Here is a 27,147-nt window from a genome sequence, read left to right as displayed (position 1 = left end):
CGGCGCTGCGCGGTGCTGAGGTGAGGGCCTGGCCGGGCCGGATCTAGGGCAGGGGATCGGGCCGGCTGCCGGGCCGGCGAGAGGCGCTGTGAGGCGGGGAGCGGGGTCAGCAAGGGCTCCCTCCGGGCCGGGAAAACGCCTAGGGCAGAGGGGCGGATTGTTTCAGCCTCAGTCTCGGCGTGATGCTTCGCTCGTAGTGACGGAAAGAAGCTGGGGCGGGACGTCCAGCTCCTCTCCGACAGCGCTGGAGGTAGAGGCGGAGGTGGCAACTGGCAGGACTGTCTGTTGGGGAGCTATAAGCCCTTCCTCCCGCTAAGAAACTCTGCTAGTCTAATTATATAGAGTGGACCTTAAAAGCATGTTTTGTGTTGCTCTCAAAGCAAGTCGATGCTTTTGCAAGTCTTATGCAGTATGTAATGGCGTTAAACTGCACCCCTTTTGGGTGGTGAGGTGTGCTAGGAGCTCTGGGACACCGAGGGATTAGAAAACCCGAGTGTTGACAGACGAGTGTTATCCAGGCCTGAGGGCATTTGGAGTGAGTTTGGCCATTACCTCCAAGGCAACCAGGATTGCACAGGATTCTCCTGTGGGAGGCTTTGCACGAAAAAAAAACAACAGAAACTTGGGTTAAGGATAGACACAGGTATCCTGGAAAATTTAAGATCATCACTCTATCACTCAGAGATTCCAGGACCTTGGCAAGTAAGCATTCATCCATTATTCTACTTTTAAGGAATACCACAGTGTGTTATTAAAATTAGTGAATTAAAATGGTGCCACCACTTTAAATTACAGTTTAGATTACACCAGGAATCCTTTGCTAATGTAAGTCTGTCTACAGCTTTTCAAAAGCTGTGTTCCTGATGGGGAGTGCTGACCAAGAGAAGGAGGGTGGCAGTCGTACAAGTTAAAGTTGAACAACACAAGTGGAAAGAATGTAAGCCTCGTGCTTAGAATTTATTTTAGCATGGTTTTGTCCGAGTTTGGTTGATGTCACTACCTCAGCAGAAATTTACTGTTGTTGTGCAAAATAATAGAGTTCCTCTTACAGGTCTTCTGTTGCAAATGGAAAACTTGTATTTGGAGCCATGGAGTGGAAAATATTCTTGAGGGCAGGGTTCTGGTAGTACATTATTTTAAGCTTCTTATTTATTATTTAGTACTGCACAAGGCCACAAATCAAAGCTGCACTTTATGAGTTTGAAGCACCTCTCAACTTCTGAAAGATCTAAAACAGGCTGGAAAACCAGTCAAATGCTGGAGATGAGACCGTAAGATGGATCAGGGGAGGTGGACCGCTTCAGTCCTCAGAGGTTTTGATCTAGGTATGCTGGGCATCACTTTGGTTCTCCCTTCTGCCCTTCTTCCCTCAAACTTTTAATGATCAGTGTTAATTCTAAGTTGGAGGCCTTCAGGGTCATTCAAGCACTTGCGTAAGTTCAGTTGCCCATTGATATTAATGCAGCACCACCCTGAGCTGCACACCCACCTTTCCTTCATGAAAAACAAATACAAAATGAAGGGGTTTCAACCCCCTTCTTGAGGTCTGAAAAGGTTAGCATGGCTTTTGAACATGCTTTTTCCAAAAATAAGTTCTTTGGTTCATAGGAGAGCTAAAAGCTATATGCTATTTTTATGAAGATAATTTCTTGTGGATAGATTGTGTCTGATGTCCTTATTGCATATTTGCACTTGTCATTAGAGAAGTTTATGTTCTGATAACTGTGCTTACTTAACACAGGTTCTATAATACCCAGGGCCTTCTGGATTTACAGTTATCTTCATTAAGATGATAACCCAGATGATGCTGTCCAAACAAAAGATTCAGATGCTAATATTCTTATCCCTCATATTAATATTTAAAAATAAAAAAAATAATCTGCAAGTTAACAACCCAAACACTCATGAGAGATTGGAAGATATTTCTGTAGAATTCAGTTTGGATAGCAGGATTATCAGAACCTTCTCTCCTTTTCTGTGATGGGAGATGTGAAGGAAGAGAGAGATGTTTTACACAATCCTGAAAGGCAAATGTCCCTGATAAGCCTTAGAACATGCCCGAAGTGCTAGGTCTTGCAGTGGGAGCAATGTTTCATGGAATCACTCAGTCCTTGTACTTACTACACACAGAGAAACCTACTTCAGTAGGAAAGAAAGTAACTCCCTATCCTAATGTTTTTAGGCGGTTTTAGATAACAAATGTTATCAGAGCAAGGGAAGACATTTTGATCATTATATTATTTTGATTTTACCCCAGGTGCTGAGGAAACTGACTCATTTTCTGTCCAACATGGATGCAGTTCAATCAGCTGTGACAGAAATCACGATTGCTGAAAAATCCTTCAAGAAAATACCCAGTATCCTTCTGGACAGCCTAGTGGAGGAACCTAAAAAAAGACATGCTGTTCCCCATCACCTGCTGGAAACTAGTAAGTTTCTGCTCTCTGTTTCCCAAGCTTGAAGCAATTCAAGGAGACACTTCGTTATTATTATATTTTTTTGTAACTCATAGGCAAAACTCCCATCCTGGTGCGTAAATTGTGTCTTCCTGTGAGCCCAAATCATAGGATAGATTGTCAGAATGACTAGAAAGAAAGAAATAGTGGCTGTGAGGATTCTGGATGACCCTAACATTTTCTGAAGGCTTGTTGAAACCATGATGCTGAAGGAAACTGACGTCAGAATCATGGCTCTGCTGGGGTAATAGATGCTGCCTTAACTTTGCATTTAAAGAGTCATGCCTACTTACAGGAGAAATAATCTGTCTCTTTTTTTTTTTTTTCTCTATAATACATTGGGTGCAGCATAAAATACTTTATCAACATAAGTAACAATCATCATGTGCGTTTCATCTGGTCTCCTTTTCTCCGTGTTTTATTTTCTATCTCTATAGAAATTTATTCAGAACATCACAGGAGCAAAGTTGTACAGGCTGAGCCTGCTGTGTTACACTATGGAGGGTATGAAGTTGGAAAACATCACCAACAGACACTTGTAAGTGTCCAAGCAGGGATCCCCTTGGGGCTCATAAAAGGATAACAGAAGCTGAGTAGACTGCTTGCGGTTGTGAGGCCTTTTGCTCTCTAGACTGCTCTAAAAAGCAGCACTTAAAATGAGTGGCCCTGCGGTAACAGAACAGATGAGTACCATGCTGTATGTATCACTGTCCTTTACCTTTCTCTGTTTTACCTTTCTGCTTCCTGTGTCTGTGAGTTCTGTTAGTGAATGTGACTTGCACATCATGATTGAAGGATCCATTCTTGAACTCCGTAAGAGACTGTTCTCAAAATGCACTTGGATTGTCATTGTGTCTGCAAACCTGTTCACTGGTGGGAAAATTTTGAAAGCACCTCTTGTCTTCTGCCAAAAGCAATTTAATCTAAGGGAAGAAACAGTGCATGGGTTTGATTACCTTTCCTAGTTTGAGTATTTCCTTTTCTTGTCTCTTCTTTCCCTTTGACTGCCTTCTTTTTTCATGTTGTAAGTGTTTTGAGGCAGAGGTTGGGTGATTATGGTGGACTAGGTTCTCCAGATATAATGAAAATAAACAAGATGCAGGAGGCTTTACAGGCTGAACTGACACCATCCAACAGTTTGTTGCTTTGTGATGGAAAACAAACCCATGGAATATTACAAAATGTCTGTTGTTTCAGACCTGTGTAAAAGTGAAGTCAACAGGTTGTTTCATTTTTTGCTCTTTTTGCACATAAGCAAAACAGGACCAGAATTTGATTCAACATCAGCATTGTCTTTAGCAAGACTGTTATTCCTAGGTAAGGAATTGGGACTTAGTTACAAAGACTGAAAAAGCAGGATGCAAATTTTACATAATTTTCATTTAAATTCAGAGCATATTCAGAGTTATTTCTTCTAAAGTAAAAATTGTTACTTCTTTGCTATGGATAGTTTTACAAAAAGAACAGTTGGCATTCTCAGTTGACCTCATTGTAAAGTGTTTTGTGGTTTGTTTTCTTTTGTTCTACAGAAGCTAATAAATACTTCTGTTGATGTAATAAGCCTTCACATAATACCACCTCAGACAAAGTATTTTCAGATCAAATACAACAAAACAGTAAGTATCGGAAAGCCTTTACACTGCTCTTTGCATGCAGCACTGGTTTTGTGTCATATAAGCAGCTTTTACATGTCTTCTGTCTTATTTTGGGTCATTTTCTAGTACCGGCTTGTCCCTGGCTTGTCATATGTGGTTACTGTTGATTTTTGTCCTGATGAGTGGAGGTACTACTATGACTGCATTAGAATTCACTGTCAGGTGAGGATTTATTATAAAATATATATACAGTTGTAATGGAATGAAACAACTATTAGGACATGATGATAAAGTAAACGTACAGTTGATCTCCTAGAGCCGCATGGATTTACTCCCAGTAAGTCTGGATTGGAGTATTTCATTTTAAGCATTTAAAATTTTTCTCTCTGTAAACATCCCGGAGCTGTGGGTGGAGTATCTTCCTTATTCTGTTATGCTGTGCCAGTAGTTCAGTCTTTGTGCCACATTGATGTAATGTCTTAGCTGAACAGGCTTAGAGGAACTCTAGAGAGTTGCTGAAAGTATGAAAATACAGATGGATTCTAAAAGTGGGTAGAGTATCAAAATCCTGAGGTGCAACACAGTGATGATCTCAAAAATGTTTTATGCCCACTTACTGGTCAACTGCTACGGAAACATTTTCTTTCCATAACATTTATTCCTTGTAAGAAATAAATATTTACCTCTTTTTTTTTTTTTATTTTTTATTTTTCCCCAGGGAGATGATACATTAGTTGTTCCTGTGCATGCTTACCCTGCTATGAATGTTGTAGAATTTCCATCATTTATAAACCTGTCTGATGTACCAATTGGTCAGAGGTGAGTTAAGGACAGACATCTGTCCACATGCACAAAATCTGCAAAATCTCCTTTTTCTCTATTTGTACAACTTAATGTTTTGGAAGCTCCATCTGGACTGCAGAATAATTCTGTATATGAATGGTTTCAGGCGCATGTTCACAGGAAAGTAAATATTATGCAAACTAAACATATGCATAGATGTAACTGGGGTATCAGCTAGTCTGAATTGGTGCTGACTATCTTCACTCATCATATCTGAAGCAATATGGCTGCTGTTTGTAACCTGTACACTCCCAAGTGCTGTCTTTTTAGCATTAATAAGTGAAAGGATCTTCGTTTCAAGATGAAGTACTCTGGAAACGAAGTTAATGGTAGGTGTAAGTGATAGCAAATAGCTAGCTTCATTCCAGATTTTGATCAGTCATTAGATTTACTTCTTCTGTTTAAAAATAGTTGACGTGATCTTTTGATGTGGCGCTCTAAATAGTATAGATTTCATCTTACTCTGTCTATTGCATAGATGTACCATTGAGTGTTCTCATGAAGTAATCATAATTGCTAATAGGAACTGGGAAGGTGGAAAGGAGAAGGGAACTCCTGTTGATTAGGATCTAGTTCTGTAGTATATTGACTATATTAGTTGTAATTATGGTGATATGTGCCACTGTAAAGATGTGAGTGAAATCTAGGAACTGAAGGTTTTAGCAGCTAGGGGTTTTTTCTTAGCCTGTGAATTTAAAGTAACTCATGAATTTTATTGAAGGATAGAAATAAGAACAGACAAATCACCTACAAGGAACATGCAAAATTCTGCAGTAAAAATGAGCCCAGCATTGCAGAATGAACATTTGTGTCTTTTTGTTCATTGTTTTTCTAGTCCCCCTTAATCTGCTGAACTCTAGTGAATATACCAAAAGTGATGTTACAGCTTTCTCACGGGGCTGGACATAACCCCTGACTTCCTGGATGCCTCTAGGCATGATGTGATTCTATTTATTTCCTTCATTTTTACAAGTGCCGAAGTATACAGAATTTTTTACTCTCAGAATATAGAGAAGAGATTAGACAGAGTACAAAATACATTTTTAAATAATAGGAAAATTTTTCAATGCAACAGGAATGGTCAGAGATGCCCTGAGGGAATTTGGAATTGTTCCTGAAGAGAAAACTGATGTTTTCTCTTAAAACCTAAGGTTTTAAGGTAAAACCTTAACTTCCATCAGTACTTTTCATCATTAGTCTGTTAAAAACCTTCCTGAAAATGAAAGCTCTCTGAAATGCTTGGTACTGTACAGAGCTCAAGGGACTGTGGGCTCAATCCATAGCCACTGAGATCAATGGAAAAACTGCCTTTTGCTTCCAGTAAGTGTAGGATAAGGCCTGTGTTCTAACACCCAGCTTTCTCCTTAGGTACAGAAGGTCCATCATGCAACAGCCAGCATAACTGTCTTGGCTTTAAGCCATTTTGGTTACCGTACAAGCCACACTAAACCTTAAATTGCCTCCTCAGTCTGCTGTTGCATCTTCTTCGCGAACAGGTCATGTGGAAGCAGTGTAAAAAGCACTTTGCTATTATTGTTTATTTCCTTAGGCATTTCAAAATGTGCTTTCCAAAGAAACACTGTATAACATGCATTCTTTGCTAATCAGCAGGGTAAGATTTCAGTCAGACAGTTTACAAGAACCAGAAACAAGCCTGGGTAAATTGGTGTTGATTTGCAGGATGATGGAGGGTATTACACCAATGCTTTTGTATTTCAACTTGATACATGAAAACAGACCCATACAAAAGCAAGACAGCTTGAAAAGATGTGTGCTAAAACCCCTCACATAACTTGTGTGAGACATAAAGGGCTTTAATGAAAATCATGCCATTGTATCATTATTTCCACAGTGGTTAAAATCTAGTCATTCTGATGTGTTGCAGTTTTCAACAGTTCTGAATATTGCAGAGTGTTTTCTCATCATCTTTCACAAGGGGAGCCACAGAAGAAGACTGATTTCTGGTTCTGTACTTACTGTTGCTCTCATTTGGATTGTTGGTGCTTGCTAGATATTGCAGTTTGTAAGAGTTTGAGGATGCACATAAGTAACTTCTAAAAAGTAATTATTTTATTTTTACTGTAATCAGATTTTGTATGGGTAGGAGAAAGTAAGTCAAGATGTAAAATACCATCATTTGAATCAAGATTTAGCTCTCATTTCCTCACTGAGTGAAATGTCTGAAATACTTTGCTATTTTGGAACGACAAGGAATGACTGTTTTCAAACTAATAAGTAAGCCATTCCTCTGAACACAGATAAATTCAGTGCATGTTGTGTATAATATAAATTTCCATCTTGTAATTGATGATCAACCGTAGTTTTATTTATTTATTTCTTCCTTTCTCTCTTTTCAGTAAAGAGTATGTTATCCCATTGCAGTGCAGCTGTCCAATAGATTTTGAATTTCACATTGATTTAATTCAGCCTCACAGAGCCTTCACTGTCCGGCCAACATATGGTAAATGGAACTTATTTAAAGTTCTAAATGTTAAATGCATACTTATGAAGTGTGGTTACTTGTGACAGTGTATTCAGTGCTGTACAGTAAAAGTCTTTCCTTCAGAGTGTTTCCAGGTACATGCTGGGTAATTAATAGGAGTCATATGCAGCCTCATAGCAAATAGCCCTTTGTGCCTGGTAGATTTTTTTTTTTGTCAATGCTCAGCTGCAGACCTCTGCAAAATACAGGATGTCACAAGCAGTCCATCCGGCCTTTGCATTCTCTTCTTTGCCAGCATAGCCTTTTGAAAGGAGAGGGGCAGGAAGCCCAGCCTTCACCTCTTGATCACACCTTTTCCCAAGGACTGTCTGGCTCCTGCCCTATTAAAAGAACATCTGTCTTTGTGGAATAGGCATGCATCAGATTACTTAATTGAGGGTACAGGAAATAAAAGGTGACTTATGCTTTATCAAGCATAACCCCATACCTGTTTTTCGCTAGTGATGTGTAAGAATTTGATAGAATTGTATCTGATGACTCAGGAGCTGTTACAGTGAAGGGCACAAAACACACCACTGCAGGAGTTCCGGGGGGGTGGGGTGGGGCATGGATGTTAGAGTCAGTCTACACCTTTGTGTGCAGACTTTACAAGAGACGGGGACTTCTGGCTACAGTATGCTCAGCTATTTTCGTGCCTGATGCTGGAGAGCACTCTGTCTTTAGACAAGCATACCTTTGCTGGTCCAGCGCTGTCATTGTTACATTGGCCAGATGCTGGCAGAAGCATGTAAGTGCGTGCCCAGGTGTTCAGACAAAAATGTTTATACAAACCTAGCTGCATAATTCACCTACACAGTCTGGTCAATTCCATGGAAATACATAAAGATCTTCATAAATAAAAACCTTAAATCTGGCACTTAGTGCCATTTGTGACACTGGAATTTAAACTTTGATTATTTATGCACTGCAATAAAAATTGCTTTTGTTTCTGTATGTACAATGATATGATTTTTCCCTGTCTTGCCAGATGGATTTTCATTTTTTAGAAGTAGTAGTTGGATTCTATCAGGTGTGTGGTTCACAAAGATGAACTATGCTGCTGCCTTGATTAGGGTCATTCTTTCAGGATAATATTCTTTCTTATTTTGTGCCTAAAGAAGTTTTGATATATCAAGGGAGGACAGGAACAGTATTACAATTGAATAAAACGAGAGAGAAGTTGTAAAATTCCTCAGGAAGTTTTTGTGGTTTTGCACAGTCATAAACAAAGTAGCTGGAACTAATTCATGCTAAATTGGTTTAGTTCTTGGAAGAAAGGGGAAAAATATATGCCAGAAGAAACATCAACCCAGTAACAGTGAAGTCAGAAACTTGGTAGCTGGGAATTCTGAGGCACTGAATGATATCTGAAAAGCACTAAGAAGTTTTAGCACCTGTTCAAGCTGTTGTGTTGTGAGATATTTTGAAATAATAAAAGAAATTCCACACACATACACAAAATCCCAAAACATCCCAATGAAACTAACTGGTGTTTAAAACTGCAGGATATAGAAAACCAGGCAATGGTCACTTTACAGAGATGAGAATTTAATATTTCTGATGAGCTGAATAGATTTGTTGCAAAATGCTGAGGAGCATCAGGGCCTGTATCCTGGAATTCCACTGAATATTTAGGGATATGAAGGGTGCTTAAAGTGGCTGAGAAAATAATGAAGTAGGTAATAACGAAAAAAGATTAAGTAGAGACAGGTAATGCATCAAATCCAGATGATTCCCCAACTTGGAGGGAGGCAGAGGAATATGTTTACAATGTTCATGAAAGCAGGACATGCCAGAAACTTAGGACTGGCAGAAGCAGGTGAAGAATTTCTACATATAAACAGGCAGTCATTTTCACAATAGTAGGAAATATCATAGTCTTACTGTCAAATCTTTCTGATGTTGCAGAGTATCTCCCATTATCTGGCAATGGGTAGTTCTTGAAAGATGCTTTGAGACCTGAAATATTTTCCAGGCCTACTGCCATCCATTCAAATATTAATACTGTTTTTAAAAACAAAAATGTAGTCCAGAGTCAATTTCAGCATACTTAAGCCGGCTCATATTAGAGGGACTCATTGTTTTTCTCCTCTAATCACAGGAATCATTCCAGGCAATGGGAAAGTGGAATTAACTGTGAAATATTCCCCAGTTGGGTATGGAACAGCACAAATGACAATGCAGTTACGGATTTCACAGTTTAAGTCAAAACCCTATGTATGTGTATTCACAGGAACATCAACACCACATCTGGGTCTAACGTATGTGTAGCTGACTGATCTCTGAGTATTTTTGCCCAGTGCCAAAAGATACAGCCATTTGCCGTAATCATTTCAAGCATTTTGATTTATGCACTTATGTAATTCGACTGTTAGTACATGTACCTGCTCCTCTACATCATTTGCTCAGAATGCCCTTAATCTGTAAGAAGTGAAACTGTACCAAAATAAACATAGTTGTAGAATCATTGAATGGTTTGGGTTGGAAGGGACCTTAAAGATCATCTAGTTCCAACCCCCTGCAATGGGCGGGAACACCTTCCACTAGACTAGGTTGCTCAAAGCCCCATCCCACCTGGCCTTGAACACTGCCAGGGGCGGAAAAATGAAATGGTAATGAAAAATAACATACCCTTAAAGAAGTGTTGATCATCCTCAGTTTCTGTTATAACTGTTCTGTGTTATTCTTATTGCTGAGGCCTTGCAACATACAGGGGATTTTGAGCAATGAAGTCTTTTGGGCTGCACTTATTTTTTTGTGAACTCTGAAGATTAGAAAGTTTGCTTCCAAGCGTAATTTGGGAGATACATTTACAGTCTCCATGTATATCTAAAGAGGGTGTAAATGCATGTATTAGACTTATATGCCGTTTAAAGAGTACTTATAAGAGCAATATCTATCCTTCTAACACTTAGAAAAGAACATTTTGACAAACTACAAAGTCATCCAGAGAAAAAAGCTGCGTCTGCAGGAAAATTTGTGGTGTGGAGAAGAAACCAATTCAGTCGACCACGAGCAAGGCCTATTCAAAAGGTAAAGGTGTGAGCAGATATTAATTACAAGTATTTTTCTGGGCTGAAAATATTTCTTGTTTGTATTTCTTCCTATTAATTTATGTCTCTTAGGAAATTGAATACCAGAACCTCAGATTCCCCACAGACTTGTCAAATCCATATGCTGTAGCTACTGTTTTGAATCAGGAACCAGGCAAATTGAGGATTAAAGACTTGAAAAAAGGTAATGTAATTAAGCAGCATAAACTTGGTTGTAGCATTATTTGTAGGTTTTTGATGAGGAATTCTGCTCCAGAATTGCTGAGGTGATGTTACTGTAGTTTCTGTAACAAATCTTACCTTTAGCTTTGTGTCTTAATGAGTTCAGTTATCATAACAGTGGCTTTCGCAATTAAAAATTCAGTCTGGTCTGAGGTGTAATATGGTTTTCTGATATTCCTGCAGTCCTTTCCCAAGGCTGTGAAGGGATAAAAACAAGACAGATGAAGGAAACTCTACTTCAACTAAAAGTTAAACAAAATATTCAGGAAGAGGAAGCAAGTAATCAGAAGTGGTAAGTGTTAGTTAACCAAATTAACAAAACTGGGGTTTGCTTGACTAAGGCATTTATGAATCATAGAATCATGGAATAGTTAGGGTTGGAAAGGACCTTAAGATCATCTAGTTCCAACCCCCCTGCCATGGGCAGGGACACCTCACACTAAACTATGCCACCCAAGGCTTTGTCCAACCTGGCCTTGAACACCGCCAGGGATGGAGCATTCACAACCTCCCTGGGCAACCCATTCCAGTGCCTCACCACCCTCACAGTAAAGAATTTCTTCCTTATATCCAATCTAAACTTCCCCTGTTTAAGTTTTTACCCATTACCCCTTGTCCTGTCACTACAGTCCCTGATGAATAGTCCCTCCCCAGCATCCCTATAGCCCCTCTTCAGATACTGGAAGGCTGCTATGAGGTTTCCACGCAGCCTTCTCTTCTCCAGGCTGAACAGCCCCAACTTTCTCAGCCTATCTTCATATGGGAGGTGCTCCAGTCCCCTGATCGTCCTCATGGCCCTCCTCTGCACTTGTTCCAACAGTTCTATGTCCTTTTTATGTTGAGGACACCAGAACTGCACACAATACTCCAAGTGAGTTCTCACGAGAGCAGAGTAGAGGGGCAGGACCACCTCCTTCGACCTGCTGGCCATGCGCCTTTTGATGCAGCCCAGGATACGGTTGGCTTTCTGGGCTGCGAGCGCACACTGAAGCCGGCTCATGTTCATTTTCTCATCAACCAGCAACCCCAAGTCCTTCTCCACAGGGCTGCTCTGAATCTCTTCTCTGCCCAACCTGGAGCTGTGCCTGGGATTGCTCCGACCCAGGTGTAGGACCTTGCACTTGGCATGGTTAAACTTCATCAGGTTGGCATCAGCCCACCTCACAAGCGTGTCGAGGTCCCTCTGGGTGGCATCCCTTCCCTCCGGCGTATCAACCAAACCACACAGCTTGGTGTCATCTGCAAATTTGCTGAGGGCGCACTCAATCCCACTGCCCATGTCACCGACAAAGATGTTGAACAAGACCGGTCCCAACACTGATCCCTGAGGGACACCACTCGTTACTGGTCTCCAGCCGGACATCGAGCCATTGACCACAACTCTTTGCGTGCGGCCATCCAGCCAGTTCTTTATCCACCGAGTGGATGCATGCAATCCACCAAATGATGTATGCAATATCCTCTAGTGCATAATGCTGATATTTCATGTCCTGATAGGTTTGGTTTACAGTTAAGTTACTGTTGTTTTATTTTCTTTTTTTTTTTTTTTTCTATGTAAGTGCAGTCTCAGCAGTAATGCATAGTAGTACTCAATGAGGTCTTTGATTGTGTTATGGTTGTGTTCAGAAAGACACCTGCTGAAAACCTTGTTCATTAAACCTTGTTCTCAGACATCTCATCTTGTGCCCTTAAAGGCAAAGGAAGATTTTGGTATAGTTGTCAACAAATCTGGGTTAAAATATATAATGGAGTGAACAGAATTGCACACATATATCAAATGGCATAAAGCAAAACACATAGTCATGTGTGTAAGCACACTGTGGTTTCATTTGCAATCCACAGATCTACCCTTTATGCTAAACGTTATGGATCCCTGGATCCCTTAGGAAGAGAAGAATAAGTCTGTTAACCTTTAAATAAAGCAAACTGTGCATTGAGTAAAGCATTTTTCTTGTCTCCACTGTAAATGCAGGCAAGTTCGTAAAGGCCAAGATCCAATCTCTGTGGAATTTAAAAAACAGATTATCCAAAACCGACAGAGGGAAGAACAACAATACAAGGTTAGTTTTTCTGGGCTTTTTTCTACAAATTTAAAAAAACCCTTATACTTTCAGATTACACAGTGCGCCAGTGAACTGCATCAAGTTCTTTACATCTTCAGGTTTAATTCGTACATCCAGGCAAACCTGTACTGGTAGTACAGGTTACTGTAGTTGTATCTTTATTATGCCTGTGTATCACTGTTTCAGAGGTGGTTTTTATCTTGGAGGTAGACACAGAGAATGATAAGTTATTAATAGAAATGTAACTAGATGTTTGCAGATTTGCACTCAGCCACATCACAGTGCATCATTGCAGCATAATCCTGTCAGTACCATGGCTGAATCCAACCTGCTGTTTATGTTGTACCTCTCTGAAGAGATGATGTCCTGAAAGGCTCAATCAAAGAGCTAAACTCAGTCAGTACTCTCACACAGAGCCATGAGGAGGTAATTCATCAGTTTGGTCTTCTGAACCTTCACCTTCTCTCTCTTTGGTTTCTTCCAGTCATCCCAGATTACAAGTCATCTTCCATGGAGGTGACAGCATCAATACATGGTGGCAGGAAGTATTTTCCCCAGGTGGCACAGCCTGCAGGGACATGTGGGGCTTGTCCCTCTTATCCTGCCTCCTGGACATTCAAATAGCTTTTGATATGCCACTGCTTTTTATGGGTATAAAATTATTTATAGATACGGCAAAAGTTTAATTTATACAGTGAATTAGGCACAGTGAATTCATTCAAACATTATGTTTAATGCAAAGGAGAAAGAGAGTAAAAAGGGAATCTAAGTTGTGAGATTGATGTATCACTGAATTAGATGAATATTAACTTTGTTTAGAAACATTTATTTACCTACATGTTGACCATAGAGGATCTGGAGATCTCTGCCTGCTTTCACAGTTGCCCCCATGACTTTCTGATAGAGGCATGTTTTTGCTCATGCTGTCAGTTTTTTCACCTTGAGCATCATTAGGCTTCACAGAGCATTTGTTATCCTTTCATCATTTGCTTGGGTGGCCACTCTGTTATACAGCCTGGGAGTGGCTGTCCTGGAGACCTTTATCTGGTCTTTTATTGTACTAATTAAAACCTCAGTCTATGAAAATCACGGAAATTTGACTCCACAAAATAATGCCAAGATCTCTATTTAAGACATAACGGTATGTTGGAAATGAAACAATAGGTGAGTAAGACTGGGATGAAAGAGGCACAATGAAAAGAAGCACCGGTATTCATCCAGCATGCCTGAGGGGGTCTCAAAGAAGTGAAGTGATATCAATAGTAAACTGTTTCACACATGAGCAGATTAAGGAGCTGGCACCATTGGAAACCATGACGGGAGATGTTCACAGAACATGGAAAAGCTGCAGGAAATTTATGTAGCACTGCCATGATCTGTTTGAGTACTAACTTTTGGTATCGGTTCCATAACCCCTCTCTGGCTCAATCTGTCTATGCAAAGCAAACTGTATTTCATTAGGGCAGAGATCCGAGTGAAACTCAGACCCCAAAAGACATTATTTAACTTTGTTTCACTTGCTCAAGGGTTGTAGTAATCACTGTCTGTAAGGGAATGAAGTCTTTGTTTTGTCAAGCACCTCCAGAATATTACAGTGTAAATTAATTCTACTAGTTGTAAGGGAGGAAAGAATCCGCTGGATGCTTTGTTCTAATGTGGTTGTTCTTCCTGATGATAAATTAGATCCAGAGAGGAGATCCTATTGTAGAACAGGAATTTCAAAGGAAAGAAGTAGAAGTTTCTTTCAGACGTGTTATCCGGCCTGTTGACCAGGTTTGTTTATATGTTGTTATTGCCTGCCATATGTTATTATCACCTACTAAGCTAACAAACAGATATTTGGCACTGCATATTTTTTTCTTCTAATACTCCTATTTCTGTGTCAGTGTCTTATTTCCCATTTTACTTTCAGTACAGTAGGGCAAGCACTGTGCTACATGCACAGCGCATCTTCTAACATTCTACTCTAACATGAGAGACAAGTGGAAATTTGCAGGCTTAACCTCAGATTCATGTTGCTTCTTTCTGAAAGTTCTCTTAGGAGTAGCTGTGTCATGCCTAAACACAAGGTTAAGCGTATCACAAGGTTTACAACCTTAACCTGCAGGTCAGATCGACAGGAGCCTTTCTGGTACTTAGATATTTTTGTCCTTCTCTGTGGTGTGAGGTACTTCCTAAGATCCATTTCCTAGGATTATTTGGAGCTTTATTTAATAGGTAACCTGCTGCTGAATGAACCTGTAATGGTAGTAGCACAAACTGCCTTTCTGAGGAACATAATAGCTGCAGAAGTTGTCTTTTGCTGTACTCTTACACTTGTTACAACGTGCTGAAAATTGTTTGGTGAGGCAATGGCATGGGGTTGTGTGGGGCTGGTATTCTGGGGGCCTTCCTAATCTAAACATTGGTTGAGCAGCTGCTCCCCTCCTGAGAGGTACTGTACTCTGGGAACACTGGTGTCTCTTCTACTGCCATGTCTTCAGTTACAGTTTAAAACTAGATCTTTAAAAGAGATTAGTGCATCAGGAAGATTTACTTGTGTTCAAAGAGTATTTCAACAATTTAAGACATTAAATATAGAGACATCACCTCTTCCTCAAGTATGTCCAGAGCCAGAGATCACTACATAAGGGGACATTTTTCTGGGGAATTATCACTCTAAATTTATCCTTGTCTTTTGCCCTTCCGTATGTGTGTACTGTCAGCCATTATTGGAGACAGGATGGGCCACTGGTTTGAGCGCTTACAGCTCATATCCATACAAAATGAAGTATGGATTTGGTAGAGAACTACTACATTCTCTCCAGTGTCTGACCGCCCATGTATTACACTGAAGTAATAGTATGTGAGTGTCATTTGTGTGGATGCAAACCATGCCACGTTATCTCTGCGTTCCCCATACTGCATCTGAAAATATTTGGTGATTACCTTCCATTAAGCCCTGCAGTGAAGGCTTCTGGTTAAATGCTAATACTGCAAATGTTTTCACTTGACTTAATTTCAGTGTTTAGAAACAGCATGCAGATTCAGGCCAAGAAATGGCTCGGGCTGGAAGAAATTTCTCACTAATTGTAAAAAGGTTGTGATTTTTCTTTTCTGTTTCTTTTTGGGTTTTTTTAAATACCATGCAGTATCCAAGTGTCCATCCCACATTTGACCTGCTCCATAATGACCCTTGGGAGAACAGAAACAGGATGTTCAGGAAATTCCAACAAGCAGCATACAGGGTAATGTGAACAACCAGAATGCAGTGTGATGTCATGATACCTTGGAAATAGCACAAGAGAACATGCAAAACAGAACATAAGGAGTCTTCACAGCTAGCCAGGGATTTGATAGTTTGATAAATATGTCCCTGCTTCACCAGGAAAAAAGGATCTGGAGTAAGTTTTGTATTCTGTGGGTGCTCCTGCTGGTGCTTAATATTGCAATCAATGCTAAGTAAATGCAAATGGATTTAGATTTTTTTTTTTTTTAAGTGAGAAATACTTCTACATAGTAAAGAGCAGATTTCAAAATGCATATAGTTGCTCAGTTTTGGACCCCTGCTACAAGAAAGACATGAATAAGCTAGAGTGAGTTCAGTGTAGAAGCACCAAGATGGACAGGGTCCTGAGCACTCAGTGTGTGAAGAGACACTTACTCAGCCTGGAGAGGGAAAGTGGAGGGAGAGAACAGTACCTTCCAACAACTCTGATGAAGTTCTTGATGATGGAGCCAGTATCTTTGGAGTGGTGCATGGTGGGAGTATGGGAAACAGTGAGCATCAATTCAAATAAGAGAGGTATAGACCACGTATAAGGAAATCCTTTTTTACTGTGAGGGCAGTCATTCATTGGAGCACATTACCCAGAGAAGTTGTACAGTCTACATCATCCTTGGATGTTTTCAAGACCAGACTGGATAAAGCCCTGAGCAACTTGGTCTTATCTTGTCACTGACCTTTCTTGGAGCAGGAGGTTGGACTAGGACCTTCCAACATGGAAGCTAAAGACTAACCAGTAAAATCACTTAACTCAGTGGATTTAAATATTATCTTGCATCTTCACTGCTCTTTTTCCAATAAATCTAAATGTAGCAAGCAATATGGATGTTTACTACTTTCTTAGTGTTCAGTTTGAATAGTGTCCAGTCTATTTACAATGTTAGGCTCCATACAGAGGTCCTGAAATGAAATACTCTTTCCTTCATTGCACAAATAAGGAGGTAGTTAAATGGTCCCTTCTGGTATTAAAACCTAGGACTTCTCATTGTGATATATGGCACTAGGCAAATTTCACAGTGCAGGTTAATACTTATTCTCTTCATTCATTAAGCCACAAGTATTCATATGGCCCTGATCAACTGACTGCCTACCCACTGTTAAATCTGTATATGCCAATAGACACAGCTGAAGGATTAAGACCTAGCTAAAAAAAGTCTGATTAACCTGCAAGACTAAATGAAAACTTGAACTGTTTTTGTTGAATAATGTCATGTTAGTTGAGATCCATTCTACATCTCTCCTTTCCCATTTTCTCTCTCCTGATCAGAAAACTAACTAGTTAAAAAATCTGAGAGACGGCCAAGTGAGCTCTGTAGAATAAATACAGTTGTAATGAATGTTTCTTTCTACGGCTGTAAATCTTACAGTGTTCAGCTGAATGTTAAACTTAGAAATCATTCTCTCAGATTGTTGTGCAGAATCGGCTAAATCGTTTACTGCTTCTGTTCCGTGGGCTAAGCAGAAAAGCCAGAGACTTGGAAGAAGGCTCTGTGTATGGTAAGGAGTAGAAGAACAAGTTGATATTTCAGCTATGAATTATGATAATCCAGGCTGTACTGCAGTGTGTCAAGTGTGTTACATATAAAGACAGAGTCCTTAAAAAGGAGCCTTCCAAAAAAAGAGAACAGTGTGACAAGGTAGAATCGTAGAATCACAGAATGGTTTAGGTTGGAGGGGACCTTTCCAGGTCATCTAGTCCAACTCCCTTGCAATGAACAGGGACATCTTCAACTGGATCAGGTTTTTTTTATAAGGAGTTTTCCTCCTTATAATTTTCTCATACAAGTGCTTTCAAAAAATCACTTTTCTTCATGGTGAAATGGAAGTTCTGGCCTGGATAAGTCACTTGTTCTTTAACAGCCATAGAAGGAAACTGGCCTTGGGTGGCAGTCACAGTTGGATATACTGGGGACAGAAGAGAATTTGTGTTTCTTATTTCCCACTCCCTTGTACACACACAGTTTGACAACTGCTGAAACGTTTTTCTATGTCAGGCCTTTTCCTGCTTCTGCAAGTAGGCATTTATAATTCCCAGAATGCAGAAATTGCAGGGATGCTTCAAGTACAAGGCATAACAGCAGCTGGTGTAACAGAGGCCTTCTGACCTGTCTCTGCCTTGCTGAGCAGAATGAGATAGAGGACCATGCTGGAATAAGTGAGGTTTAATGTCCTTTTAGAAAAAGGGAAATTAGATCTGTCTGATAGTCAAGATACTGTGCCTGCTATATTGTAGATGTGGCATTTAAAGTCTTTAGGAAATATTACCTTTTTATACTGAATTATGTCTACTTATATTTGTATATATTCATAAAATTATTTATAAATTTAGAAATCAATATATAAATATCAAGCTATAAATTAATAAATTAAAATTGATATGAAAATTACTAGACACACCCTGTCTTAGGAAGATGTTGAATATATTTTGTGGCTTGATTCTATTTTTGAAACACTGTATTGACGTATATTAAAAAATCTTAGTATTTGCTTTCCATTCATGACAGAAAGCAGGAGTTTCAGCAAACCAGAGAAGAGTGAAGAACGTAAGGGCTTTTCTTCCAGCATAACTGAAGATCGTATATTGCCTTTTGAATTCCCCTTTTACAGTTCCTATGAGTTGCAGCAAGATTTGGTAGGTACAGTAATGAAATGATGCTCCACACTCAAGATGATAGAATTTTGTTGCGGACATTGGCCTCAGGCCTAGTACTGCCTTTATTAAAATTTCACAATGTGACTGGTGTTCTGAGGTTCTGACAAATTCATTCAGGACTTCAAATTTACTAAGGCTGCTGCTGAAAAGAGTGAAAAATCTTAGCATTCCCTTAATGGCATTCTAAAATTCTGAATAATACGTTCATGATCAGAGTTACTTAACATCCATGATTTTGCAGAAGGAAATAAATGAGAAATAACTGAAATGCCGAAGTCCAAGACAGGACACAAGAAATATCAAACAAAATGTTTGCATCATTATTTCCATATGTTTTCAAGTAGCTGTGCTTATGGATTGCTGACAATGCAAAAACAAAGACCCACCATATTACCAGGTTTTAAATACTGTATTTTTTCAGGCACCTGATGCTCTTGGCCTGGTTCCTATTGAATCTGTAGATGTGAAAGTGAGACATATTCTTCCTTTTTGCGACTTGAAGGTGAGTCAGAACAGCTTCCTCAGATGTATCATGTTTCTGTCTTCCACCAGTCCCGTTAAACATGTTTTCTGCCTGATTCAGTGGCTCCGGTCTGCAGCCCAGTAGAAATGTTGTCTTAATATGGCTGTATGATTATCATGATTTTATTAAAAACAAATTTTACCTGTTTCCATAAGTAACAAGCTTATAGCCAGCAATAGTCTCCTTTTCAGACAGAGGTGAACCACCTCAGCTGAAATTACTATATTTCAACCAACAAAATCCCTCTATGAATACAGATACTGCAAGCCCTTCACACCACACAATTTTTCCTTTGATTTCAGAGTTTTATGAAAGTGATATTATAGAAGTGTCCTTCCTTTTAGAGAGTAATGGAAGTCTTCTGTTGATTTGGCATTCAATTCTGCATGATTCATTTCTTCATTCCTGCAAATATCTCTTTGAAATATATAATTTTTTTCAACTTTATCAGTACAGAATCTTTTTTTTTTATCCTCACTTCTAAACCCTTTTCTCTCCAATTTTTGAATAACAAAAGCTCAAATTCTGCAACTTATTGAAGTCAAAATATTCCCCCAAGTTCAAATCAATACAGATTTGGGCTCAATGTTCACTTTTTCTTTTTTTTTTTTTTTGCCGATGGTGTAACAAGTCTAGAAGCATTCTTGTAGCGTCTTTTACCCTTATTACACATTGGTTCATCTATCACTGTTATGTATATTACTTAACACAGCTTTTGTGCACCACATTGAGTTCAGAATATTTGAGCAAAACCCAATTAAATCCATGATATTTTATAGAAAAGTGAGAATGGAAATATTCCTTTCTGCCCTCATTCAGCTTGTCCTGGTGAAGTATGGCTTCTCAAAGCTTTGTTATATACCACATTCCAGAATAGTGATCCAAGTATCTTTTACCACAGAGGTGTGATGTGTGTGATAAAGCTGCAATGCTCCATTCCACCTATGAGTTAATCAATAGTGATTACTGTCATCTTCTGCAGCACATCTTTTTTATTTGCACTTAGGTTCCTCAGCATTTCAGCATTATGAAGTATCAGCCATTCTGTACACACTATGCAGCCACAAGCTACAAACCTCAAAAACTTTCCCGACCACTGAGGCAGGGAGCCCAGGTAACAAGTCATCTCAGATACAAACTTTGATGAAGTCACTCCCAATCCTACATTCTTACAATTATTCGATTCATTTTGTCTCAACATTTTATGCCAAAAGGCTTACTATACTCTGAAAACATTTGACATCTGTGTTTTTCAAGGATGAGTTGATTCAAGTAATTGCTTCTCCTGAGGGGCACCTTGACCTGGTCTCCCAGAAGGCAGATTTTCACAAACCATCCCCAGAAGAAGTGGCAGAAAGGGATATCAGCCTCTTAAAACTGGTTCCTCCCCAAGCTTTAGTCTACCCTACAGAGAGCATCCCACTTCGTATTTTTGTAAGTAGAAGTTTACTTCTGCAAAGAACCAAAAACAGAGGGGAAGAGGGGTTTGTTTCATCAGAAGCCTTATGTGGGATTGGTAGGCAATTTTCTTACTCAGATTGGTGTGTAAATATATCTACAGTGGGAGTAATCCCCCAAGGTGCAAGCCCTGGGAGGTAGAAATCACAGAGCAGATTGCACTGAGAGGGGAACCATTTCATTTTAAGGTGGAATTTGGTCAGTTTAGGAGAGGAAAGATAAAGCAAAGTTGCCAGTGAACTGGAGACCCTTCCAGTCTCACACTCCACAAATGGTCACTGATCCCAGGATTCCCTGGAACACCATGGGGCCTCTCCCATCTTCTCCATTTGTTTCGTCACTTGGATGTTAGAAGAAAAGCCATGATTTTGGCATCTCAGTCCTTCTATAACCTCATGCTCTTGCCCAGGTAATTGGGACAGGTGCAGTCTTTCTCCTTCTGTTCAGCTAGGGGACTGCAGTTCTGCTTGATCCTTAGGTAAACTGAGAAAAGTGAAGTCAAGCTCTTTACTCATGTTGTGTCCTGCTGCCTTAGAGTTTCCAATAGTTCTCATAGCATCTGAAAACCACATTTCCAAGTTATTAGGCACAGAGATTCAAAAAATCACAGCCACGTGTGTGGGAGGATTTTCTGTTGTCATGTAAATTGTGCTACTTGGCATAGAGTGCAGAAGGTATTTCCCGACAGTGCATCACAGCCGGGAGGTCCCTGAGGTGTCACTGAGCAGACAAAGACAGATGTATAGCGCAGTGAAGTGCTGTGCATGTGTACAGGCAGCATCTCCAAGCCAGCACGGCACTGTGTCTGACTTGGGTGGGTTTGTCTTTCAGCAGTACTTAGCTGCAATGGGCCAGAGCCCAGAGTGCTAGTATGGCGATCTTGGCATAACATATATGGTACTTGTACTCACTGCGTGCTGCCAGGACTCCAGCGGACTTAGAGATGGGATCCTCTCTGCATCACTTTCACATCAGTTTCATTCCTCTGTCATGTCAGTGTAAGAGCCAGGCACAGCTTGATCCCACACTACCCAGCATTAGACTTTACTCAGAAACAGATGCTAATGCAGTAAAACGGATGACAAAATGCTCACTAGCTTCCACCACAGCAAAGTCAGTTCCCATTCTGAACCGTTCAGAGAATCAGCAATGGATTTTGGAGTAATTAGGAAATAGTTTTTTCTTCCAAACTTGGAGACAACACCTAAATTGCTCTGTTTTAGACAGCAGAGAGCATAGGCAGAAGATTATGGGCCTGTGATGAGGGGAAGAGACAGGAAATGAATGGTCAGACCAAACAGAACAGTCACAGTGAGACACAGGGGTGAATCTGGGGAGACTACATCATTTATAAGAACTGAATTTTCATCAGTTTAGTTCTTTATGGTGCTCAGAATGATTTTGTAAGATAATCTCTTCTTTGTTTTTAGAATCCTACTCCAGGATTAGCTCCAGTTTTACTTCCTTTGGCCTATTCTGAAACAAATATTGAATATCATCTTTGTCCTCATCCAAAATACACCTTTACCAAGGAATGTCCCAAAGGATCCAGTATTCCAGTCACACAAAAGAAATTTTTACATCACAAGGTATGGCCTTTTGAGTTTATTGTATCAGTACCAGGACTGGGTACGTTCTTGCTAAGAATTTGTTCCAAGTAATCTAAAAGGAAGATCAAGAGTCATCCTAGATATAAAACATTTCCAAATATAAATTATGCAACACCTAAATAGTCAGTACATGGGTCAAAATAACTTGTTCTTTTTATTCTTTATCCATGCTTCTTATTTATCCCTGAATATTTCTCTGCTCTTTCCTTCTTTTCACTGTCTGTTGTATTTTCATGACCTTGCAGTGGAGGAAGCATCTTTTAAATATGGAGAACTTCAGCTTGCCAGATTCAATTCTCAGCCAAGATGTCAGACAGTCTGTCCATTAAACCTCTCCCCCTACTGCATACACTGCATTATGTATTAGAGGTTTGATTGCTGTAGCACTTGTCATTTCAGGATGTGATTTCTGGAGTAATGGAATGGAAAAGATTCTTACCAGTGGTGTATTCTACTTTTTCTAACACTCCCTCATGGACAAGTACAACACCTAGGTAAGAAAGAATTTGAGTGCAAGAAAGAATTTGAGTGTATATTGCCTCTACCTGGGACTAGTTTCTGCTGTCCCTAACTACATTGAGCAGTAACTAGTCCCACAGATAAAAATGGGACTACAGGTGGAATTCATTGCTGCTCAGAAATTCAAAACCAATGGGAAAAACCCCTGCTGGCCTCATTGAAGGGTGAGTTAAGAACAATATTATTATTGTTATTATTATTATATAACAATATAATTATTATTATACCTAGCCCTGGAAGAATTCCAGTCTGGACTTTCAATAATAACTCTCCTCGATACTTTTTGGTTCAGTCCTAGAAGACCCTGGGAGCTACAAACTCTTGTCTGTCCTGCAGAAGTATGAATGGTAAAACCTTTAACATATGGGCACGTGTACTCAGTAGTAGCCAGCATATCTCAGGCTCATGTTTCCTCCTATCACAGCAGTTGCTGACTACATCATCTTCATTGTAATTACTATTATGAAGATTCAAGATATAAACATTTAGTGCAGTTACTTTCTGCCCCTTTTAAACTAATACAATTTCCATCACAGAGATCCTTACAGTTCAGATATGCTTCCAAGAGATGTACCACCAATCCTGTGTGACTTACCAGAGAGAGACAAGGAGAACATAATCGACCAGTAAGTTTCTCCTCTATTTTGAACTAAATGTGACTGATGATTATTTCTTAAAGACTTGTATGGATGTACCTAAACCTGTCCCAAGAGATCCCCAAAGGCAAAAGCACAAAATCGCTCTTACATAAAACATACTTTCATTTTTGTTGGCTAAAAAAATGCTTTTAAAAGGATCAAGCCAACTATTCTTCAACTTATTAATTTTCAGAGAGACAGATGGAACTGAGTTCAAAATGACTCTTACTCCAGAGATGGTAAAAGCTGAATTTCCACAAATTGGGCAGACACTCTCAGAAGAAAGCAAAGAGAAATCAGCAAAAGAAGAAAGGTAGGTATGATTTGAAGTTAGGGGAGAGAGATGGAAGAAAAACTGAAGACAAGCATTCCTTTCAGAATTATGTGGAAAGTCATACTGAGATGCTCTAAGGCCATCCTGCTTGGCTTTGTAAAGAAGTAAAAAAATGTTAGTAAACAATGAAGTCCCAGTCCTTTCTTTTGTCACTAGAAGGCTCTTCATTGTTAAGGATAGAGTGATGTTTCTCTAGAGGACAGAGAACACATTGCTCCTTTACAGCAGTTTCAACATTTTATCTTTAAGGCAAATCAGTTTTTTCGTGTGGATGCTCTTGTTCTGGCCATTACATCATACGTTCCTTCATAGGTAAAATGTAAAACTCAATGTAGTATGTATTTAGCTTTCCTAGCTGGCCAAGCAAAGAGTGAATGTTCGTTTCATAGTTTCACTCCTTTTCCAGTTCTGCATAAGTAGTGAAATACCCTCTGTGTTCATTTCATATATATATATATATACACACATATATATATAAAATAAAGAAAAAGAGAGAGAAATTATGTGTGTCTCTTCCTTTGTTTTTGTCAGCATTCTTATGTAGCTTCTCTGGTTATTATAAATACAAATGACATTTTAAACTTCTTGCAGAGACCTGCACAATCATCCAGATGGACATTTTCAAATCCAAAACAATCAGCTCAGAGAGAAGGTTCAAAAACATTTGGAGGAAATGAAGCTGAAAGCACTTAATAAAACCCTTATTCTGGAATAAGAATAATTTTACAAAGTCCATGGCTTGGCACTGCTTATCCTATTAATGCGTGAGGCTGCCTATGTCCCGGCTACATGTACTTATGTTCAGTGAGGTCAGCAACTTCTCATGCAGAAAGAAGAAAGCCACCAGTAATGCCACCTCTGTCAAGGACTTTCACTGTGACCATTACCCCCCACACAGTAATTGCTACAGCGAGAATCCTCAGTCTGTGCCTGCTCATTTTGTCCTGGTGCAAAGGACCAGAAAACTGCAGTACTACCATATAAATAGTTTGGTAATTAATGTACAGCCTAATATTTACAAATAAAAAGTGAAAAGTCTTCATGACCAAATTCTTCTGATTTTGGGGAGTTTTTAGTTATGTCTTGGCCTTGAATTTTTGCAGGTAAGTCACTGAATCTCAGACTTGACTGGGAATCACACATTTGAGACTTTTAATAAGAGAGAAGATTTGAACACATTTGCTGTCCATAAAAGTCCAAGCAGATCTCAATGTATAGCTCTTTTGGCAATAAGGTGCGTGGACTGGGTGAATGAACTCCAGAGCCTCATGAGAGATCTGCAATGCTCAGGGTGTACTCCCTAGGAAAGCAAATACATCAGCATATCATGTTTCAGCTGAGATGTCTCTTGCTTTCTTGTGGGCAAGCTGGACATCAGACAAAATTGGTTTTATCCATAGTGAGTTGATGGCTCATTTTGAAGTGTGCTCTAGGCTATTTGTGCTGAAAAGCACGAATTTTCTGAACCAAAAGGCATGGAAAATACAGGAATACATACTGCATCCCTAGAACCCATACTTCTTTCCAGACACTCTTAAAACCTCTAAGAAAATAACTTTATTTCAGACAGAGGAGATCAGTGTAGGCAAACTATCCAGAGAGATAGACAATGGTAAAGTAGGGTGAAAATAATGCCACCGGGTAGCTTCTATTATACTAGCTGCATACTATTTTTGTGCACTTCAGAGAAATAATTGGCAAAGGATTGTTCACAATGCAGGTCTGGATATGTGTAACATTTCTCTGAGTACAAACAACTGCTTAAATACATACATATTGCTTTTTTTCTTCTGCTAGTCATTAGGAAAGCAGTTGATCTTTTAAGAGCTTCTTAAAATGACCATGACACAAACATTTTCACAGTTGACAGTGAAAGCATTCACAGTTCATAATTTACAGTTAATTCACAGTTCAGGTTAAATCAAACAGATAATTCTTAGGAACTGCTAGCTATCAGCTAAATTTCAATCTCTAGGAAAGATGGAACAGATGTTCAGAAACTGGTGACCAACCAAAACTGATCTCTTTTTTCTTACAGTAGTATCCTCTTTCCTCCATAAAGTTTCCTCATTATCTCAATGGAAATTAGTCATACTTCTCCACTCTCCACTGGAGACACCAGCCTTTAAAGAAATGAACCTCCTTGCTGTTTAAGCAACTCTTCTTTCTGCATTTTAAGTTTATTATGGACCAGGTTTCAGTGTGCAGAGAAGGTAAGAAAAAGCTGTTAAATTGTTCCTAAATTCCAAGGGGACAGCTAGGAATACACAAACTTCTGTACATTACTTCCCTCCAAGCTACCTCATAGTACAAGGCAGACTCTTCTCAAGGTGATAAGCTATCAGAGGCAATCCAGCTGTGTCTAAGAACATGAAACTTGGCTAAATAATTAGAAGTCTTACGTTTTCCCATGAAGACATTTAAGTATTCTTCTGATTGACTACTGAACGCTTTTAGAAAGTGGATATAAACTGTAAAAATTCTGTAAGAATTCTGTAAGAATATATAAACTGTAAGAATTCTATAATATAACTGTAAATTATAAACTGTAAGAATTCTAACCTCCAGTTGGTGGTTATTCACAGTTCTATGCCTATTCAGTGTTTTATGGAAAGGATTGTGGTATTAAAGAAAATAAATCAGAGGAAAAAGAAATGATGTAATGGAAATTGTACTTTTGGTGTAACATTACCCAGCACACTCTAATATTTCTGACAGTTGTTTTTATCTGGATTATCATTTATAATTTATAATGTACTGAACCAGAGCACACATTCTGCAGTGCGTTTTTATATTTAAAAGACATATATGCAGTTGTCTCTGACAGACTGCTAATGTTTGTTAATAAACACTCTTTTTTAAGGATCAGCTAGCAATTCAATAGCAATTGGGTGAAATGTCAACACCCAACATCAGTGCTATTTAAAGCAGCCTTAGTGAAAACTTCAGCCTTAGGCCTTTGTTTTTGCAAACTCTGGAAAACAGTCTATTAAGGCATCTTTTAATGTGCTTTGTTATGCTTCTACTAAAGGTACAAATCACTCTCTTTTAAAGGAAATATATCATTCAATTCTAGATTAATATCATGAATGTGCCAATTGAGTTCACATACAGATTGCAAACAAAGATAAATTAAAACTATATATATGCGTATTTCCATACATTCTAATGTTAATTTGTGGGTTGCCCTATTTTGGGCATCAAAGAACTGCCTTCTTACTGAGCTAACTGGGAAATTAAGAGTGTAAATTGATATGCAGAGTGTGACAAGTTTATTTCCATTCACTGCAAATTAAATTGCTGCTGCTTCCCTTGTTTGGAAAGGATTAATTGGCTAAATAACCATGGAACAGTTTTACCAGTTAACATATATCCATCTTGCCTGAAAAAGCCTGTCTTATTATCAAAGGTTAATAAACACTGACTTATTCTT

General features: G+C 39.2%; 1 protein-coding gene across 1 annotated transcript; it reads left to right on the top strand.

Annotated features, from left to right (window-relative positions):
- Positions 1-1,620: 1,620 nt before the first annotated feature.
- CFAP221 (cilia and flagella associated protein 221) lies at positions 1,621-24,429 on the top strand (the record flags this gene model as incomplete). The annotated part of the gene is made up of 23 exons (XM_080621688.1): positions 1,621-2,429; positions 2,894-2,994; positions 3,986-4,072; positions 4,178-4,273; positions 4,770-4,870; positions 7,252-7,355; positions 9,478-9,637; positions 10,292-10,415; positions 10,502-10,613; positions 10,835-10,943; positions 12,624-12,711; positions 14,398-14,487; positions 15,846-15,941; positions 17,386-17,476; positions 18,484-18,611; positions 19,054-19,134; positions 20,162-20,269; positions 20,413-20,589; positions 22,044-22,202; positions 22,623-22,717; positions 23,279-23,368; positions 23,574-23,693; positions 24,306-24,429. The coding sequence occupies exons 1-23, from the start codon at positions 2,291-2,293 to the stop codon at positions 24,427-24,429; spliced, it is 2,580 nt and encodes an 859-aa protein (XP_080477814.1). The 5' UTR covers positions 1,621-2,290.
- Positions 24,430-27,147: the final 2,718 nt, after the last annotated feature.

This window comes from Psittacula echo, assembly GCF_963264785.1.
Source record: "Psittacula echo genome assembly, chromosome: 6".
NCBI classification, from domain to species: Eukaryota; Metazoa; Chordata; class Aves; order Psittaciformes; family Psittacidae; genus Psittacula; species Psittacula echo.
The sequence above is the reverse complement of the archived record's forward strand: the minus strand, read 5'-3'. Positions and strand labels throughout refer to the sequence as shown.